Source organism: Falco cherrug, chromosome 18 (genome assembly GCF_023634085.1).
Source record: "Falco cherrug isolate bFalChe1 chromosome 18, bFalChe1.pri, whole genome shotgun sequence".
In the NCBI taxonomy this organism is placed as follows: Eukaryota; Metazoa; Chordata; class Aves; order Falconiformes; family Falconidae; genus Falco; species Falco cherrug.
Window position 1 is genome coordinate 1,338,088 of NC_073714.1, and position 20,555 is coordinate 1,358,642.

The window sequence follows — 20,555 nt, forward strand, 5'->3', positions numbered from 1 at the left end:
CACTTTATTAACTCCCCGTTACAGCACCAGCGACCGGACGCGACCCCGCCGCCCCCCGCCCCGCCCAGTGACCGCACGGCTGCCCCCGCGGCGAGCCCTCCTGGGGACCGTGGCTCGGGGAGTGCCCACGGCGGCAGGCTGGCAGGGCGGCTGCAAGCTGGGAGGTCTGCCGAGACCCCAGGCCCTGGGGGGTGCACACCCCACCCCAGCCACTCCACACAAGGCACTTGGGCAGCACCAGGACCCCCGTGGCTCACAGGGCTGGCTCTCGCCCAAAGCAGAGATGGGGTCCGCAGGCCTCAGCCATCCCTTTGTCACCCCCCTACTCTCACAGCAGCATCGCCTTGAGAACTGAGGGGCAGGACTTACACCCAGCAGCAGCTTCTAGCCTCAACGGCAGGAGCCAGCAGTGAAGAAGCTTCCACAGAGGCCAGCAGCTGCTTGTATGGCAACAAGCCAGACACATGGAGGAGCTAATAAGAACACCTGTGAGCAGCATCTTCTGCAGCTGACCCCTCCCCAAAGACCCTTGCACCATAATGAGAACACAGAAGGGACCTACACCTCTCCCCATGCTGATTTCCTACCAATAAGGAGCCTGGGTCTCTGAGCGCCGCCAGGTCTGCAAGTGAGAAAGGACCAGGGCGGCAGCCCGAGAAGTGCCAAGATGCTCCCAGGCCCTGCTGGAACTCTTCACGGCATGGGAGGGAGAGCAAATCATGCCTGTGTGGCAGATCCTGTAATTCCTCCCATGGTTGTTGTCCCAGTGGGTGTTCTGCCCACACTGGAAAGAGATGCAGAACTCTGTGGCCCTGCAGGAAATGGATGGCTTGGGCAGGGCAAGCTCAAAAGAGAAGATGTCTGTGTCAGCTGAGCCATATGTGCTATGCATGTACCGGCAGGAGATGTCCCGGAAGCTCTTCCAGCCATCAAAGCTGATGCGGACCATCACCTTCTTCTCATACTCGATGTTTCTGACCTTCACTGTCCCTGACAGGGCACGGTCCTGGATCAGGCAGTTCTCCAGGCAGACAAGGTTGCTGTGTAGGCGGCTGCGGAAAGTCGTGTAGTCCACAGAGGGCTGAGGGAAGTCCAGCACATACCTGCACACTTCTGGGCACAAGTCCTGCAGCCTAGGTCGGAAGCAGGCAAGGTCAGACAGGGCATGCTGTAAGTCACAGAGGTCCTCCTCGATCTTTGAGAAGAAGCGGACAGCCGTCAGTGAGAGCCCTTTCATGTCAGCAAACACGACTCTCTTCTTCTTCTGGCCCTTTGAGCTCTTGGTGCTGTCTCGCCGCTCGGGCTCTGCACTCAGTTTCTGGTTGAGACAGGACCGGAGGGGTTTGCGCCCACGGTTGCCCCGTAGCTCCTCGTAGGAGTTCAGCAGCTTGCGGATGGGGGGCGAGTGGCTCCCGCAGAGCCGCATGGCCAGGTCCACGGGCATGGCTGGGGGCGCGACGGCCCGCGCGCTATACACCTGGAAAAGCCTAGAGGCGAAGAGGGGGTCAGGCGGCGTGTTCCCGGCTGCGGCTCCCCCCACCCCCGCCCGCCCCGCGCTCACTCGCCGCAGCTCATCGCCTCCCGCCCGGTCCGGTCCCGCTGCCGGCGGCTCCGCGCAGTCAATGGAGCCGTGGGCGCGCCGGCGGCCGGGACACCCCGCGGCCGCGGCGGCAGCCAATCAGCGCCGGGGACACGCCCCCCAGCGGCCAATAGGGGCCCGGCGCTGCCCCGCCCCGGCGGGCTGAGCCCGCGCCCCCCCGCCGTGCCGCAGGGCCCCCCGGGCGGCGCGGCCCCCGAGGGAGCGGGGCACGGAGAGCCGGCCGGCCCGGGTGCCGAAGGCCACCGCCCCTGTGCCGGGTAGCGCTCCGGGCTGCGGCCTTCTCACCCTCCGGGACGGGGCAGAGCCCCGCTTGCGCTGCCGAACGCAGCCACAGAGCGGCCTAACAGGAGGCGCAGCACTGAGAAAGCTCCTAACGCCACAAAAACTTGCTTTTCAAAGGCAAACGTGTTCTGGACTGCCAACACCCAGAGGAAGCTACAGGAAGAAGAGGAGCGTGTTCCTCTCACACCGTCTTCAGTGGTGGGAGGTTTGAACCGTTGTTTTACATCCCTTTGCAGGCGCTTGTCTGAAGACAGCTACTTCCAGGGTGTCTGAGCATAAATAATGCCCCAGGCTCCAGGCTCACTCTCTACCAAAAGCAAATCTAACTCAAGTTTCTTACCCCAGATCCTTTGCCCTGAAAAAGAAATTCACTCATGCCTGAGCAGGCAAGAGCCACTGTGGTGTCCCTGACATCTATAATCAAAATCACCTTCTCTGTTTAGCTTGCATGTGACTCCTTGACAGAAAAGTCCGCCACATAAATCAGATCACCCCTGCCCTGTACTACCGGCTAATCTCTCCAGAGCTGTCTAGCCATTTATGTTAAGCAGCCCTGATTGCTCCTGCTGACAGCACAGATTTCCATCAGCTCATGACACAACCCACCTATCTGTATTTATATATGGCTCTCCATCACTACCACATCTGAATGTCTCCAGCACAACACAAGACACCTCTCACAACCACCAGAAGCAAGCTTGAACCCAGTGCCTGGCTGGAAAAAATCTGCAGTTCAGCTCTGGCTTCAGTCAGCAAAAACATCAGAAAAAGAAGTGAGAGACTCAAGATGGCACCATCCCCCTAGAAGGACGCATGGCACTTGTGTCACTGCTGGCCAGACGCTCCTGCCTGAGGAGCAGCAGGGCAGCCATCACCATCTTTGTGGGTGACCAGGAGCCAGATGTGCTCGTCTGGCTGGGCCCACAGCAGCTAGAGACATCTGCTCATGGCCAGGACTACCAAATACCAGCCCCCAGCACCAAAGCAGATCCATCTGCCAGGCCAACGCCAGGCCTCCTGCCACCAGCACACAGCTGACTCACTGTGCCACAAGCCTTGGGCTGAAGCCGTGGCTGGTAACCGCGCCAGAAGCAATGCTCCCCATTTCCAAGGCCAGCACCACATCCCTCTGCAGAGGTCAGCTGGAGGATCAGCTGTAGCATACTCACCCCTACAAGGTTTAACTGCAGCTGCAACTGCTCAGATTACAAACCCAAGCAAGATCCCACGAGGTCATGACAACAAACTGTCCCCCTTATCTCTGAACCAAGGGCTCATGGTCTTGCAAGTTGTCTGCTTTTGAACCTTTTGACTACTTGAAACTTTACTCCACGATTTCCAGTTGTTTCCCCATCGTGTAAGAAAGTTTGTGTGGTAGTTATTGTGACTAGGTAGTATTGTGACTAGGTAGTATACCAGTTGTTTCCCCATCGTGTAAGAAAGTTTGTGTGGTAGTTATTGTGACTAGGTAGTATTGTGACTAGGTAGTATACTAGGTAGGTGTGTGGTAGTATTGTGACTACCCTCCCTGAATCATGTTATATATTTGAGATCAATTTCCTGTAGATATCCAGGAAAAAAGAAATAGAACCACCTTTGGATTACTTTTCCTAATCAGGACTTTCAGAGGACATCACTTTCACAAAAGCCTCATCTTCTTGACAAAGTTGCAGACACTTCCCTTTCCCCCAGCACAGACAGAACAGAGGCTCAGTGTTAGCAGCAAGGTAGTATCCAGTCCCAGAAGTGTCCCAGTATTTAGTCATGGAAGGACACAAAAAGCAGACAGCAGCGTTTTCAGGTATGCCAAAACTGAATTTCATTGAGCCTGACTGGTTTTAGCCTACTAGCCATTGTCAAAAATCCTGCACTGCCTGTGATGACATTGCCACACACCAGCTGCCAAGACTCCAGAGAGGAGCTGTACTGAAGGCACTCTGGAAACAATCAGATTCAGTTAAGATCCAGCTGCTTGAAGAGGACAGGCACCCCTTATGCTCACATTGCCGCAGCCACGTGAGATACAGTGGTGAGGCAAGTACTAGCTGTCTGGGCAATTGTTCAGTCAAACTTAATAGGGCCAAGGAGAAAGTCTTCCAGACGTGTCACCTAGACATTCTCCAAGCAGCTCTTCCGTAGCACACTTCTGCACCAGCAGATTAACAATGACTTTGGCTGGGAGCTTCAGTCACCTCTGTGAAGCTGCCCGGGCTGTAGATATGGGCAGGGCAGAATCCACAGCCCTTTCTGGGGGGCTGGGCAGAGGTATGTGCTAATGATTCCTACGGATTAAACCCAGCCTCCTCTTAATGTCTATACTTAAAAGAATCTTCTTTACCTAAATGGATTTATTAGGAGCACTATAAACCAGGCATGCAAAGCCACTCACCCCACAAGATGCACTGTCACCCCCCACGTAGCAGAGGAAGGGGAGTGTCAAGAGGAGCACCAGGCTGCTCCTCACACAGACAACCATGCAGGCAAGACTGTCTCAAAGGAACAGGAGCCACTGTCTGTCAACGCACATGACAGACACGAAGCTGAAGTAGCATGGGACACTGGCTTCTCCTCCAACTAGAAGAGGCACACAGGGGCCAACAAGGCTGGAGGAACTTTTCCTCTGTGTGACCAGCATAAAGGAATTGCTGTCCCCCTTGCCCCAGCAGCTGTTTCAGCAGAAGGGAGCTTGACAGTCTGTACCTCACAACCGCAATCAGAAGCTGTACCAGAACCTCTCACTCTGTGGAGGGAGGGCATTCAGATCACACATAGTGCAAAGCTGTGTTTTCCTAAGCCCATGATTACAGCTGTTCCATTTTAGTGAAACTGGTTGCTAGTGGTCTTAAATAAGGCATCCCAACAGCTATACACTGAAGCTTTCCAGAAAACGCCCTCCAATTCGTCACTTTGCATTTGTTCTATTGATCAAGTCTCCCTGCACAGGGAGCTGAATGCTCTGCTGCAGAAATCTAATACAGGGCACTGGCCTGATAGGAAGCAACATAAATGACACAAAGCATAAAAGGTGATGTAAAACCAAGACTCCTGTTCTCATGCTGCAGCTATGGACTGTTCTGGGAAAGCTCTGCCAGCCTCATGCTCCAATATCATTCTGAACAACATGAAGGCACCACAAGCTTACAAAACTCCTCAGAGTTCTTCCACAGTGCTCAGCTGCTGACCATGCAGACCACCCTGTATAAGGGCTCCGGTTACTCTGGAGTTCACTGACCAAGGCAGTCTTGAGCTTTAGGATTAGCTGCAATCTCCCTGCAATTAGCTGCAATTAGTGGTGCAATCTCCCTGAAGTCAGCCAGTCCAAAGAAGCAGGTTAGAAAAGGCTGGAAAAGCAGCAAGGCCTCTCACTCTCCTTGCTGGACTTGATCCACACGCAGAATTTCAAAAGGTGAAACAGCAGCACTCAAACCCTCTGCGCAGGACCTGCTCTGGTGTTGGCTTTATGCAAAGCCTGTGCACGTAGCAGAAGCACAGGTTGAAACACAAATTTTACATGGGCAGTATAAAGACCCCATGGCTCTGGCACAAACGCCCTGGGCATGAACCAGTTGCTCTGGTTAAGAGGTTTGTGACAAACCTGTGCATGCTGTCTGACATTTCCAAAGCTTTGATTGTGGTTACACCACTCACAAATCTGATCAGAGAAAACACAGCTCCCCATGGCTCCTGGAGGCATTCACTTCTTGGCCCAGGCCAAGAAATGCCACTGTCAGCATAAGGTCCAGGTAGCAATTCCAAATCCAGGCCTACTGTGCATGCAAGTCTCAGATACCTGTAATGGCAAGGGTGGGTATTTCACAAGGATAGTGCTGTTATGGCCAAAATGCCAGGAAAAAGCAGCATAACTCCTCTCTGGCCCTATTAGAAGGGGCTGTACTGACACAACTGTATCCACACTGGAACACAGGCTACATACACAGAACAAAGCTTGTGCAGCCTGCCTTCCCCAAAGGCAGGGTCTTTCCAACTAAGGACAGACTTGCTGTTTGGCCTGCATAATGTTTCAAGGGAGAAACTGAGGGAAGTAGAAACCCTGAATTAGAACCCTACCTTCATGGCCATATCCTAGCTGTTACTTCGTCAGAAAGACAAAGGGAACAAATCTGGTAAACATTTCACCCTCCCCTCTCACTGCAGGTAACAAGCTCGGGCTAAGTTCTCCACACAGGACCCCATGACTCTCCCTTTGCTCTGAGCTGCAGTTCCCATCCTTAACGTGTTCCAAATCCCTCCTGCTCCTTCTGCAAGAACCAAGATTTGCTCTGCCACCATATATCATCATGTGTAACTTTTTTTCTCGATGGAACATGTGACAAAGATGGTGCAGAAGTATCCCCCCACCCTTGTTGCGGTTCACCTCAGAGGAACTGGCCACTTGCACAACAGCAGGTTGTGTAGATCCTGTGATGAGATCAAAGCTGATGGGGGAAGGCAGAGTTTACATAGCTGGTTGCCACACCATTTAGTCAGTTTCCACCCAATAGCCTAATTTAAAGAACAGTGATAAACTGGAACAGGAATGAACACAAAGCTGCAGGTTTAAAAAGAGAGCACCCTGCTATTTACAAAAGGTGTATTCACCTTTGAGTATAGATGTGCTCTGTCCACATCTGCTGTCAAACCAGCCTGGGATCTAGAGAGGCAGTAGCTACACTTGTCCCTCCCTCAGGACTCCAAGGGGACTATGCAAGGTTGCTGCAAAGCCTTGCTGGAGGGAGTGCTGTGACACAGATTGCCCTCGCTCAGCAGCACCAGAGAGGAGTCTGGCTGTATTCCAGGCATGTCATAAGCAATTAAAGAGTTCAATGAGCTGTGGGGGCAATGAGCCCCTCTGCATCAGCAAAGGTGTCCCGCTGCTTTATTTGCATGTTTTCAAGGGTACTCCTTTCAACACCACTGCTGCCCTCCCCAGCCATGCTGCTTACCCAGGTGGCCCCACAGCCCCACCCAACGTCCCCGATGACAGTGGTGGCTGCCCCCACCGTCACTGCGGTCCTGGCCCCACACTTACCACTCACCCTTCAGATGAGCTGCACCGCTCCCGAAGCCACCAGTGGGGCTATGGTCCTGTATCGGATGAGATGCTGTGAGCCCTCCTCCAGGTCAATGGCGTACTCTCTGCCAAGGACAGAAGTGATGCTGAGCTGCCTCTGTTGTTCTGCTGTAACCCATGTCTCTTCTGTGGGACTAGCTCAGGTACGTACACCATACAGGGAAGTGCCCACCTACCTCTGCTCATCTGTCTCTGGCTCAACCAGGATGTTCTCCTGCCGCTCCAACACCCTCAGGAACACAAAGGAGTCCAGGTTGGGCTTCGGAACTACAGACAAAGGATGCAGAGCACAAGCTCAGTATTCACTTATGCTCTTCTGCAAGACACTGAGCTGACAGAAGGGTACGAGGGACAGCAAACTCAGGGCCAGTAAAGGAATTGCCAGATGCTTCTGATCAGATGTAGTGTGCACAGCCTTGACTTAAGACAAGGCTCAACGGCAGGGGCAGCATGATCTTCTGACAGCAGTATCAAGCCATGTACCACACGGCAGAGCAGTGTTACGACACTGTCGTCACATCATCTTTGCTGCTACTAAGCACTAGCTGGAGGACTACGCTTTTTAACATTTCATGCTCCCCGAAGTCTTCCCCACACCCCTGCCACTGTAATCTTCAGATCACCCCAGAGTCTGGATGCACTCACCTGATTTTAGGAGAGACACTTTCTGTAGGTTGGGTGGCATGTGTTTTAGGGCCACGTTTTTCAGGTAAGTCTCTGTGTTTGCCATATACCTGAAACAAACCATTGGAGCATTTACTGGTTTAATCAAATACAAATTCTCAGGAAGAGTATTGACTCAAAATGCCAGCAAGTAACATCTCCCACTCCCACAGGCATGGCCAGAGGCAAGCCTAATGGCTTGTCCCGGTAATGGGCTCAGAGTTACTGGAGTTATTTTATTTCAGTCCACATGGAAACCTACCAGTAAAACCCATGATTCTTACTGCAAACCTAAGGCTAACAGTCTTAAGAACTGTTCAGCATGATACACGGGCAAGTTCTCCCTCCCTCTTTATAGGTTGTAGATGCATCCAAAACCTACTCACTCTTTAGCAAAAGCAAACTCCTCTGGTGACAGAATGGAAGGCTCCCCTTCGGTTCGAGACTTCTCCTTCTCCAGGACATGGGGGAAAAACTTCTCTATCTGATATTGGAACAAAATCCCAAAGACTGAAACTAGTCAGTAGTTTAGTGCCTACAGTCTCTGCTCTTCTCTTACAAGCACCAGTCCACTGCTGTAAAGGTTTATACAGCAGCTGCAGGCCTGCCCAAATACCTGTTCCTGCCTTAATGAGTGATATAGTCAACTAGGGTCTGCAAGCTACACAACTGTATGTGTACGTGGCAGAACCCAGGCAGAACACGCAAGCACTTCATTGTGTCATCCTGGGCTTAGACGGGGTAAGAAAACACTCATTGCAACGCTGTGATCTCCCTTCATTCAACAGAAAAATGCGTCTAAGGAATTAATTCCTTCCGGTTGCACTTAAGAGGATACAGATAGAGTGTGCTTTATTTAAGTGCCTTGCTGAAGCAGGCGGCCTTGTATGGGTAAAAATCACTCGTGAAGTCACCCTTTTTCATCCCCTGGGCAGCACAGCAAGCATTACCTTCACAAGCCTACATCGCAAGTAGCTGCTGAGCACATAACGGATCCTTTCAATCTCCATGCGGTGAATGCTGACCTTCAAGTCTCCTCTCTTTGCCCGTTTCAAGTTTGCCTCCTGCAAAGAAAGGTAAACAGAAATTAAACGGTTGAAACGCCAAACAAGAAACAGAGTGGAAGACAAGTTTTGTAAATAGAGCCCACAAAAATAGACTGCAGCTGTTTTTGGTGACACAAAGCATACTGTTTCCTTGCATCTCCCAGTCCCCTCTCAAGACAAGCTCGAAGAAGGTACTCAGATGAGCCTTGTACCCCAGCGACAGAGGAGCAGATAACCCTCGTAACCCCAGAGAGACCCAAGCACGCATCTGCCAAGCCAGGCAACCAGGGCCTGCCTACACCACCACCTTAGCCCAGCAGAACCTACCATATGGTCCAGCTGCTCCACAACACACTCGATGACCTCAGGTTTGCTCTCCAGCAGCTCTGGAGCAAACTTCTCATTCAGCCAGGCCTGAAAGAATGCACGATGTCAGCAGAAGCAAGGAACGCACCTGCCACATGCCAGAGTCCCCAGAGAGGCCAGGAACTCGGCCACCCCTCCTCCGGCAAGGCCAGAGGCCCAGCCCCGGCCGCCCCACAAGGGCCCCAGAGCGCCCCGGGCCCCGCGTTCCGTCATCCCCGCCCTGCCCCTGCCCAGGGGCCCGGGCCCGGCCGCTCCCCCCAGCCCGCACTACCTGCTCCAGGCTACGGATGAGCTGCGCCGGGGTGAGCACCAGCTCCTCGCTACAGCCGTCCGAGTCCGCCCCCGGGGCCCCACCGTCCGCCGCCGCCGCCGCCGCCGCCATTCCGCCGGTCTCCCGCCAACCGCGGCGCCCCGCCCCGCCCCGCCTGCGCGCCCCGCCCCGCCCCGCCTGCGCGCCCCGCCCCGCCCCGCCTGCGCGCCCCGCCCCGCCCCGCCTGCGCGCCCCGCCCCGCCCCGCCTGCGCGCCCCGCCCCGCCCCGCCTGCGCGCCCCGCCCCACCGGCGGCAACGGCGGGGGCGCCTGGAACGCCCCGGAGGAGCGCTCACAGCCCGAACCCCGCTGCGGCAGGAGCAAAACTCTCCCCCCCGGGTACTACCAAACAGGACACGGACATCGTTTAAGAAAAAATTTACTAATCCGTTAGTACTCCTGCCAATATTGCAACAGATGTGAAAGGCAAACACTGTTACAGTTTAGAAAAAACAAGTTTTATACAATTAAAATGTTAAACAAATCTCAAAAACCCAAAATAATCAGTGGCTGAGTAGTAAGCCTGGAATTTCAGATCCAGTATTAGCACCTACAGCACCACCAGAAGCCCAAACCGCTCTGCACAGGCCGTCTCCTCCCCTGAATGCTTGAATTCCTTCTGCAACTGCACACTGACGCTCTGAACCAAAACCAGGACATCCTTGCTTTGATATGGGAAAAGGATACAAGAGAAAAATGCTAAACCAGTCTGGTTGGTAGGAACTTTTACTTTTGCAGGGATTGCTGAGGAATGTCAATGTGTGGGGGATACGGAGTAACGCACAGCTCCACTGTTCAATAGTTGCCAGCAGAGAAAATTAAGAAACCACCTTACACAACATCTAAAAGTCCGTCAAACCAATGTTTTCCTATAAATTATATACAATAAATCCATAAAGAAAGTCTTACACTTCACATATTAATCAGAGTAGGGTAGGAATTGTTACGTTTATTGGTTCAGCATCCATTTTATTGTACTTACTGTTTTATGAATGAGTAGACCCCCCTCTTCTGGTGAGCATTGACAGATGCAGTAACAGCACAGACATAGTAGAAAAAACACCACTATTAAACTCCAGCTATTCCTCCCCCTTCTAGGAACAATGAAAACATTGAAACAAGTAACCCCTTGCCTTCTGGTTTTCCATGAGGATCAACACAGGAAATATAAAATCCTCATTGCCTTGAGTCACTTCTTGCCAGGCAGAGGCACTGTGTATCCCCTCACTCCAAGACTGAACTGGAGGGAAGGCCTCGTTTCTGGAAAATTCCCAACTCTGACTTGCAGTTTTCCAAAGCCCAACTGATGTACAGAAGGGTTTAAGAACTAGGGAAGAACAGCACTGTGCTTACGCAACTAGAAATAGACTTCCGTTGGGCTAAGTGCCCTCTTTCTTTCAGAAGAGTATGGTAGCTTTACCACTTTTGGGTTTTTTTGAAAAACAAAACAAACCACAAAAAAAAAAACAAATCACCACACCCAAAACCAAACAAAACCCCCAAAAAACTAAGAAGTGATCTAATTGCTTAAAAGTTTGCCACAAAATGGATGCTGACCAGCCAGGTCACCCCACGTGGAGCAGTTTTAGGAAGTTAGTCCTTGTAGTAGATGGCACTGTGGATCTGGCAGCAAAGAAAGGAATGATGCTCTGTAGTAGGAGGTAGGGGAACTTCGATACAGCAAGTCCACTGTTGAGCTATCTGCTAGAAAAGAAGTTTCATATTATTAGAAACTATTACTAAATGAAACCAGCAAAACCCTACACCAACCTTTACACAGCCACATTTTGTTATCTTAGGAGGTACACAGCGGGACAGGTAGGGTTACCACGTGCTGTGGTGAACGTAACAGCAACAGAAGCCAACACTCCGGATTTCATTTGTCTAACAGAAAATAAAGACCTCTACTTCCTTGCTTCTTTCTGCATAACCATCGTAAATATTTCCAAACTCTTTTCTGCACACATTGCCAACAACCTAGACTTACACTGCCATCCCCATGATCTGCCGAGTACTTAAGACAAGGGATCCCATTAAAATTTGAGCTTTCCAAGAGCAAAGCCTAATGAAAGTTCAACAGGTATTTTGGAAACCTGGTGATAGTAATTTTGCAGTTCTATACTGCATGCAAGTAGCATGATTCTTTATTTTAGCCTCTCTCTTTCAGGTACTCCCAGCACACTTTTCACTTCATAACTGCCACACAGTATCATGAAAACCAAGTGCCTTTCAGCACCTTTTCCCAGTTAAACCTACAGGTTGCTGGCCACTCTTAATTGAAAGCATCATGAGTAAAGATACCAAGGTGAGAACTGGAACTGCATCCAGCTGAAAAACTGCAATTAAAAGTTTGTGTATGCTAGCATACACTCAGGGACAGAGTCATACAGAGGTGTTTTCACTTAAATCTATTGGGTAGGATAAGGTCTCAAATACAGTAGTAGATCTCAGAGTTCCTCTAAATTTACATGCTGCAGAGACCATTAAAGTCTTACAACACGCCATCTAGCCTGTCGTGTCCACTACCACTATACTGGATAGAAAAACACATTTTGTAGAGCCCATGTAGGCTGCATTCACGAACAGATCATTCAGTACAGCGTGCAGGCTCCAAATGAGTAGGAGGAAGTAAAACTCCAGCAGGCTTACTTGAGTACTCATACTGCTTTCAAAACAGGTTTACTGACAACAAATATTTGCAATTCATCAAACTATCCAGAACTTCATCATACAAGTCCTTCTGCATTTCAGAAATTTCAGTTGTTTGAACACTGGCAGAAATAGCTTTTAAGTAATTGCTCAAAACCCACATCACCTAGAACAACATTCTGCAGTAACTGCTATGAAATGAGTCATGACCAATGCCTTGTGCCAAATATATGCAGATGCAGTTGATAAAACACTAACTTGTTTCAACAACAGAATACAAGTGCCATGCAACACAACATCTTCCCAAGTGCTAATAACCACATAAAGAAGGATACTTTGAGACACAATTGGCATCTACAAATGATGCCAAGTTACAAGTCAGAGTTGTTTAGAAACGGGTATGCATCAAAGAATCTTCACCGTATTGCTTTACCAGAACTTATGTCATGGTTTGCTCCAGTATGTGGTAGATTAACCTGGTTTATATGCACTGTAAACACGGGTCAGTCATGAGCAGACTACCAAAAGGGAAATCCTAGAGATACATAGCAGTGGCAGGTTACAAAAAGCACTGAAACAATTTTGTAACAGTACCAAGTCTAGTAAACTTGCATTTTCCTTTCAGGCTGTGTTAAGGCTTGACTCTTGGAATATATCATATTCTTCTAAGATTCAGGACAGCAGGTAAGATATTCTGTATTTATACAGTATCTTACAAAATGTTTCTGAGCAGCAAAGGAGTTCACTGTTCAGTCCCTCCTGGAACAGAAAAGCTACTATTCAACAGAAGTGAATCTTCTATATACTAGCAGCAAGAAGGTAAAATGTAATTACTCCCGTTGATTTGTTCAGGATTCAGGGGCTATTAATATTGACTTCTGGGCAAAATAGAAGGGGATCTTTAACATGCTGTGGTTATGACCTTGATTTCACAAGTGCTCAAAACATGGAGGCTTTTAATATAGACCCTGGCCTGAGGTACCACAGAAAATAACTTGAAAGGAAAAGCTGTATCTTTCACAGCAGTATAGGAAGAGCAGGTGCTAGTATAGTACCATCAACGATTTTTCTTGACTCTTTTTCTCATACTACTAGTACAAAAAACTATCTGGAAATCCAAAATAAGCATTTAATTAGTCACCTATTTTGAAGCCTAGATTTAAGGGTTAGTCTGAAGTTTGTCTGCTCAGAACCTTATGACAGAAAGGCTTCACGAGAATAAAAGAAGATCCTTTTCTCAACAGAACAGAGAACAATTTTGGTAACACTTGATCTGTATTAACATTCAGTGGCATAATGCCAAGTATTGGTATTTCTACTTATTCAGAAAAGCTAGTCCACACAGGATTTATGTGAACAGCCTTTGATTACATATAGTGGTGGGATAAATATTCTGTCTCAGTATGACAGAATCTACCCCTCTGAGCATAGGAAACTGGTTGAGAATGAGCTAGTGTAAGGTTAACATGTACCTGAGACTCCACAGTTTTATCTTCCACTGGTCATACCTCTGTCTTCATAAATGGTAATTTCAATCTGCACAGAAAAGCTATTAGGGAAACATACTATAAAAAGATTATGAAAACATAACAAAAAAAAAAGGCAGAAAAACATTAAGATTTTAGAACCTTTGATCTTTCTGCTTCATACCTGCTGTTTCAAGGCTAGTTTCAGAGCTACACAGCAAACAAATAGTACGCCTAAGAGATGCCCTGTCAGGTCAGATCAGTGATCGATCCAGCCCAGGACTGTTCTGCCAACAATAACACAAGATGCTGTGTATAGAGAGTTTGTGAGCCTTGCCACCTTCTGTTAAATTTCAGGAAAGGCTATGCATTAGACAAACATTAAAACTTCTACAGTTCAGCTACTAAGTCACTAATCGAACTGAAAATGAGTATTTTTTTTCCAGGAGGTGTGTGCACAGAAAAATGCAGAAAACATAATAACTGCATTCTTCTCATATTGGTGACAGCTAGAAGCTATTTAGACAAATACACAAATAACCCAACTGCAAGAAATTAGCCTTAGCACACATTTCATTGGCATTCTGTGTTTCAAGCTGCTCCGGTTTCAATATTCTCAAAAAACGATGTGTGTTAGTCACTCTATCGCTAGACTTGCTATTCAAGGTCTTTACAACCGCTAAAGTAATGAGTAATGACTAGATAAATGCCTGCAGTGTGGTTCAAGAATTGAAGAATAAAGGTTGAAATAAGCCATGCTAGAAGCAAAAGCAAGTTCTAGGCTGGCATCTACTCACAGTGATGTCATATGGCGAAATCTTCGCCAGAACCTGAGCTGAGGGTTGCAAATTAAATGGCGATCTCTTGCTTTCATGTCATTGATTTCTATCCTAACAAGTTCTTCACTTTTTTCAATCTGACAAACTGCATTTTTATAGGTCACTGAAATAAAGGAAGCATCTAAAGTGTTGGAAGTACTCTGTTTATACACATTGGATTTTCAGGAAGTCTGAAAGGATGGATTCCACTTTGATTGTCTTTCGATATGACAAATCTTAATGTACTAAGGGTCTGACCAGAGAGCACTACATAATGGAAACAAAACTAATCACATATTCTGCCATATCACAAACCAAGCATGCCACTGAGATAAAGAGACAGCACACATCACAGATGGACAAAGCAGGAAACAATCTAAGAAACCACAGAAGGATACAACTCTTAGTCCTCTTTCAATGGGGTCTGTCAGAAGGAGGCCCTGAGGAGCATAGATCTTTTCGTTCTGTTCTTGAATGAACTTGGCAATTTTCTTTAGAACCTGGTAACAGAAGAGCACAGAGGTCAGAGTTCCTTCATCAGGCTTCCGCACATTAGAGTCAGAGCCCCAGCAATATTACAGATACAGCAACATTAGGAGAACCTAGCACACAACTAGAGACAAAACTTGCACAATTCCTCTGAAGTACAAGTAATCATTATGTTACTTAAACTGACTAATAACAAGTCTGTCTGATGTATATGTGAAACAACTCTGCAGTAACATCCAGAGTCTATATGGAATTTGTACAATGGTGCAAGTCACAGGAAACTGACCAAGAAATAAGTCTTTGGTTGAATTCTGAGATATACTCCCTTGCAATTAAGAAGGTAAACAAAAGCAGCACACCTTTTCATAATGCGTTTCCATACACAAGAAGATGGTATAGGCAGTCAGACAGGCGAGACACCCTTCAAGGTAAGATTGGCCCCCAAGTTTTTCAGCTTCTGCATAGAGGTTATTCAGTGTTCGGACAGTCTCTTCAAACTGCTGCCTATCAATCTGCAAGAGAAGTCAAGTTTAGCTGTCACATTCTGCACGTTTCAGAGCTCACCGATATCTTCTGCCTTCATTTATTGCCTATTTGCACTTCCATGCTTTGCAGCCACTGTTTAGAGACAAAGTCTGAAGGACACCAAGTTACAGACCTATAGCTCTTCGTTGAGTATCTGCCAAGTGATTAGGCCAATCTGAATTCCAACACAATGTGAACACCAAACAATTAAAGAGTAAAGTAACTAAGCCAATGTGCGATTCAATTCGGGGTGGGGGTGTGGAGCTTAGTTCAGGCACAAGGAGATCTGCTGGATTAAAAAGAGCAGTTAGGGAGTAGACTAGTAACATCTTGCTGCTACAGTGCTGATCAAACAAGTGAGAAGTGCCACGAGAAAAAGAAAAGGCACTAGTAAGGAGTGTTTGTTTTGCTGTTAGTGGAAGATACTACATCTAACAGCATTAAACAAAATGAAAGTACCTGAGACAGTACTTGTGAGGCTACTGAACAGGCCCAGCAGAACTGGCTGGGCTCCACAAGGGAGGACAGTGTTAGTGCACAGCAGCACAACAGTGTACGCTTTATTCTCACAGACATAATCAACACATTCTACATTACTGTTACAAAAGAGAGCTGCTTTCTGCAAGGTTAAAGAAAGTACAACATGCCAGCATTTCATAAACAATAAAGAGAAGCATTTTCAAACTATTTTGCATGTGGCTTTTCACCACAAATTAAAAGTACCTGCTTACCGCAACTGATCAAAAATGCTATTTGGACAATAAACAACGCTATTATGCCAAAAAATAAGCAATGTGCAAAGCAGAATGTGCCTTACACTTTGAAATCATGCCTCTCTGGCACTATGCATAGGGCTGTAATAAGAAGAGAGGATTAGAAAGCACTAGCTGCCTTAAACTTAAAGACAGTAGACGAGATCTTCACACAGCATCCCTGGGGTGCGCCGGAGGGAGAGCCGTCCCAGGACAGGGACACGGGGGAGAAGCCCTCCCGGCTCCTGCCCCCAGAGAGACGGGACAAGGGAGCTGAGGGCTGTGCGGGAGACCCACGGCGTGCTTCACAACAGCGCCGAAGGGGACGCGAGTCTGTCGGGTCACTCGTGGTCGCCGCCGGGCGCCAGCCGGCCCCCGCCTGCACGCCGCGACACCCACGGCGCACGGGCGTCCGCGGGGCCGGGCCCTGCCCCACCGCCGAGCGGGCCCGCAAGCCCCGCTCCCGCCGCGGCCAGCCTGAGCTGCGGGCCCCAGCGGCCCCGGGCTGCCCGGAGGGCTCGGGGCGGGCCCGCCCCACCTTACCCTGTTCTCCAGCTCGGCCGGGAATTTGCTCTGGAACTGGCACCGCGTACCACCGCTGTAGTCGCGCTGGATGAACACCTTGCCCGACACGGGCGCCTGCTGCGGCCTCATCGCGCCGCCGCCACTCGCGGCCGCCGCCCGCTCCGCTCCACCGGGCACCGCCACTCACTTACGGCTGTCGCAAAAGCGTCAGGAGGACGCCGGGCCGGGGAAAGGGCAGGAGTGCGCTCTGGCGCACGCGTCGGGCCGCCGCCGCCGTAGTGCGCAAAAGCAGCTCGCGAGAGAGCTGAGCGGGGGGGTCTACGCATGTGCGCACGCCGCCCGGTCCCGTGGGCTGCGTGGCGACTGTTATAGTTGGATTTGAAATAACTAGAGTCCGAAATAAGTTCACTGAGTGTTTATTAAGGCAGGAAAGAAAAAACAGCGCTGGGCGGCCGGGGAGTCGCAGCTCCATCCAGGCTCGCAAATTCCGACAAGTAACACAGCCCTTTTATCCTCAGCTTCAAGGCCGGTTTAAGCAAACAGTTATGCTCTCAGTCCTGTAGCAAGAAGCTGTATATTACAAAACTAAACTATTTTTACACTAAAGTCTAGACGAAGACAAAGGTTGTCATAGTAACATGAGATTATGGTTTAACATTGGCCTTGAGAAGGTACATCTCGCAACCTCATGGGTAAGTTAACTCTTTTCTCGCCAGACAAAACATTCTCAAATGTGTTGCAGCAAGATCATTTCTTTTGTTCAAAACCCATCTGATCAGCAAATTACCCTTAGTTACTTATTACAGCGACTGTCCCTCCCATCACAGGCACAGCTACCCCACCTGCACGCCGCATGGTATAGCCCGCGTGACGCCCCCCTTCGAACACATGGTATAGCCCTGACGACGCACGCGCGTGCAGCCCTGCGCGCCCCGCCCCCCGCCCCGCGCGCAGACATGGCAGCGCTCCGCCGGGGCCGGGCGCGGCGCCGGGCGGTTTCCGCCGCGGGACTCGGCAGCTTGTGACCGGCGCGGCTCTCCTCCGGGAGCGGGGCGGCGCGGCGCGGCGCTCGCCCGGCTGCGTTCCACGCTGGTTTTGCTGGTGTACGGACCCGCGATCGTTTCCGGGCCCGTTAACTTTCGGCCTCGGGCGGTCGGCGGCTGCGGGGCGCGGGTGGGGCCGCAGGCCGCTCGGGTTCAGGAAGGCCTGAAGGCCCAGCGCGCCCGAGCCAGGCGGGCAGCCTCAGGCCGGGGCTCTGAGCTCTGGGCCTCCCCGGCACTGGCCTGGTGCTGCCGTGGGACTTGGGGGCCCGCAGCCCCGCCCCACGCCGTGCAGCCCCACCGGGGCAGGGACAGGGACAGGGTCCTGCTGGCTGCCCGGGGCAGGGGCTGTGCAGCTGTGCGGGAGCAGCCAGGTCCACCTGTGCCTCCGAGCCGAGCTCTGCTTGGGAGGGCTGTCCCGTCCTGTCCTTTGGGGCTCACTGTGGAGTCACTGCCTCCTCCTCCTGCCTTAGTGTTACACTCTACAAAGCTGCCTTGTCCCACTGCCAGGGGACTACGTGGGACAGGGTTGGACCGGTGGGTCTGAGGTGCTGAGCAGCGAGATGGGCGCAGCACCCCTCTGCCGAGGTCTTTGCCCTTGGCGTGCACAGTGCTGCATCACTGAGCAGCTTCAGAGCTGGGGTGATGGGCTTGAAAAGGCACCATGTACCTTCCAGAGCCTTCGGGAGCCCGGCAGCCTGCATGTGTGCAACAGACATGGGAGATTTGCAAAGAGATAGTTTAGTTTAAAATTTCTTTAGGTGGTGGGAAAATTCACATACTGCAGATAAATGGCCTCTGGATCTCATGACATTATTAAAAAAAAAAATTTAAACTGACAAAAACATAAGGTGAAGGTGAACCTCCTCGGGAGGTGAAATGCTTCTGTTCAGTATAACAAGTGCTGCAGACTCCACAACCCCCCTGAAAAATGACAGCACCCTTTCAGCTAATTCACAAACCAGGGGAACTGGAGAATGATACAGCTAATTGAAGATTTCTGAGGTCTCTATGGCAATCTGTACCCATGGGATCAAAAAACCAAGCAGACGCTGATTATGAGCACAGTTACTGAACCTGGGCTGCAGCACAGTCCTCAGCGAGTATTCATTGAGGTCACACAGAGGTATTGGGAGCAAGCCCTTCTGCAAAAGCCATCAGTGAGTTGTATGTCTGGGTTAATTAATGCAGTACTTGGCAGAAGTACTGTGAGATCTTGAGGTCCAATGGTAGCAAGGTCTTCAGCCAGAATTAGGAAATGTGCCTTGGTTGAACCACCCTGTGTGATCCTTGTTCCTAGTTCTGTGATTTGTGCAAATAAAGCTAATGTCTTGCCTTCAGCGTTCCTGAGAGTCTTTTTTTCTTGTCTGGAAGTTTTGAAATCATGGATGATCAGAGGATACTGTTCCAAGGTTCAGAAGTTAGCTAGTCAGTGACATGTTTAACTAAACAATTATTGGAAGCCATCACTTGGGTGAAAAAAAAGTAAAGGAAAGCAAAGCTTTTGGGACATTCAGTTTCATTATTTGCTTACAGCAGCTGCTCCTTCTCAGTCTGCTGATGCTTCCACTTAGAAGATGATATACAGAACAGTTCCCATGCATCCAGGGAGGAATGAACTCAAGGGCAGACACAGTGGCTTGGGCCATGCTCCATCTCTACCAGGTCAGTGTCAGAGCAGACGGAAGGGCTGACCTGCTTCCCATGAACCGGGGCACTGAGTCTGCTGTGCTGACAGGGAGGCATCCCCAGACATCAGCAAGGCTTACGGAGGGAGGCCACTGCCAGGCCGTGTGCCATGGCTGTGCGGGACCTGCCGGGACACTGTGGCGAGGGTGTGGGGTCAGTGGGCTTGCTGGCTGCAGGACCAGGGGTGTGGGGGCAAGCCAGGCTGTGGAGTGTCCCCAGTGAGGTGCTAGGATGCTGCTCTGTTGGCATTTGTCCACCTCTCCATGGATGCAAACTCCCTTACTGCCTTGGCAGGCATTACCTGAAAACTGTCTTGCTTCAAATCATAACGGGACTTGGCAGAGTGCTAGTGGGCATGAGTCCTGCCTTTCTGGATCTGAAGCTGCACAGGAAGAAAGGGATGCGTGCAAGTGTCTTCCTTTGTCCAAGTGCCAAAAAGAAACCGATGCCCATGTTCTTCCTTGCTGAGCAGCACAGGCTTTCACCCGTCGCTCTGCGGTGAAGTCTGTGGGTCACAGGCTCACCATCTGTGCCCTTCCGTGCCCTTACTGTGGTTTGTACAGATTAATTCATCTCCCTAAACCTCTTTTGTCTTGCAAGAGGATGACAAGAGTTAGCCCTGGAACACTAACCCGAGTGAAGTGAGAAAGCTGTGAACCCTGGGGATCTTTCAGCTCGCAGGCTGTCTCAGTCCTCGTGCAGCTTTGCCCTGGTGCTCCTGGTGTCCGGCTGCCTTGGGGCTAGCATGTAAGGAAGAGGAGAGCTAAGGTCCCTCTGATGCCCAGGGCTGTCATAAACCACAGCACTGCTCTGCCTGCTCCTTCTCACAGCAGTGCTACGGGCTGTTGAGCAAGACAGAGATGTGCCTGTGCTCAGTAAGGGACCATGCACACCTCCAGAGAGCAAAGCTTTTGTGTAAAACAGGGGACTAAGGCCTGGGAGAAAAGACATCATTTTACTGCTTAAATTGGTCTCATATTTTACCTCCAAAACTCCTGCTGTCTTGGTCAATGGGAGCTCTGTTAATTAACTATCAGTGTGGGTCTGAAATTATTACAAATTGGGAAATAAATAAAAAATGTCTGATGTTTCAAAACTTGCTTGGGACCCCCTCTTCAGCACGTGTGCTGAGATGTATTCGGAGGCAACCCAGGCTGTATGGGTCCTGCAGCAGAGCAGGTGTGGAGCGTGTTCTGCCATTCTGATGTGAGCCAAGATTTTATTAGCAATTGTTGCTGCACTTGTTGGCACATCTGCAAATGTAC

The 20,555-nt window shown here is 50.1% G+C and overlaps 3 protein-coding genes across 4 annotated transcripts; all 3 read right to left on the reverse strand.

The window, feature by feature from the left end:
- On the reverse strand, window positions 1–3,270 carry LOC114014227 (protein phosphatase 1 regulatory subunit 3C-B-like). The gene is made up of 2 exons (XM_055696076.1): window positions 1,562–3,270; window positions 1–1,487 (listed from the first exon to the last, which is right to left on the reverse strand). The coding sequence occupies exons 1-2, from the start codon at window positions 1,573–1,575 to the stop codon at window positions 584–586; spliced, it is 918 nt and encodes a 305-aa protein (XP_055552051.1). The 5' UTR covers window positions 1,576–3,270; the 3' UTR covers window positions 1–583.
- GINS4 (GINS complex subunit 4) lies at window positions 1,451–9,429 on the reverse strand. The gene is made up of 8 exons (XM_014279126.3): window positions 9,300–9,429; window positions 8,990–9,076; window positions 8,567–8,680; window positions 8,003–8,100; window positions 7,599–7,687; window positions 7,130–7,220; window positions 6,919–7,018; window positions 1,451–1,487 (listed from the first exon to the last, which is right to left on the reverse strand). The coding sequence occupies exons 1-7, from the start codon at window positions 9,408–9,410 to the stop codon at window positions 6,922–6,924; spliced, it is 687 nt and encodes a 228-aa protein (XP_014134601.2). The 5' UTR covers window positions 9,411–9,429; the 3' UTR covers window positions 1,451–1,487; window positions 6,919–6,921.
- Window positions 9,430–9,700: 271 nt separating this feature from the next.
- Window positions 9,701–16,830, reverse strand: GOLGA7 (golgin A7). 2 transcript variants are annotated; one of them, XM_055696077.1, is made up of 5 exons: window positions 16,580–16,830; window positions 15,119–15,271; window positions 14,669–14,770; window positions 13,459–13,522; window positions 9,701–11,038 (listed from the first exon to the last, which is right to left on the reverse strand). In XM_055696077.1, exons 1-4 carry the CDS (start codon window positions 16,688–16,690, stop codon window positions 13,475–13,477), a joined length of 414 nt encoding a protein of 137 aa, XP_055552052.1. In that variant the 5' UTR covers window positions 16,691–16,830; the 3' UTR covers window positions 9,701–11,038; window positions 13,459–13,474. The 2 variants fall into 2 exon arrangements, with proteins under 2 accessions (XP_055552052.1, XP_055552053.1); XM_055696078.1 differs by having other exon boundaries at window positions 9,701–11,041; window positions 16,580–16,783.
- Between the last annotated feature and the right edge of the window lie 3,725 nt (window positions 16,831–20,555).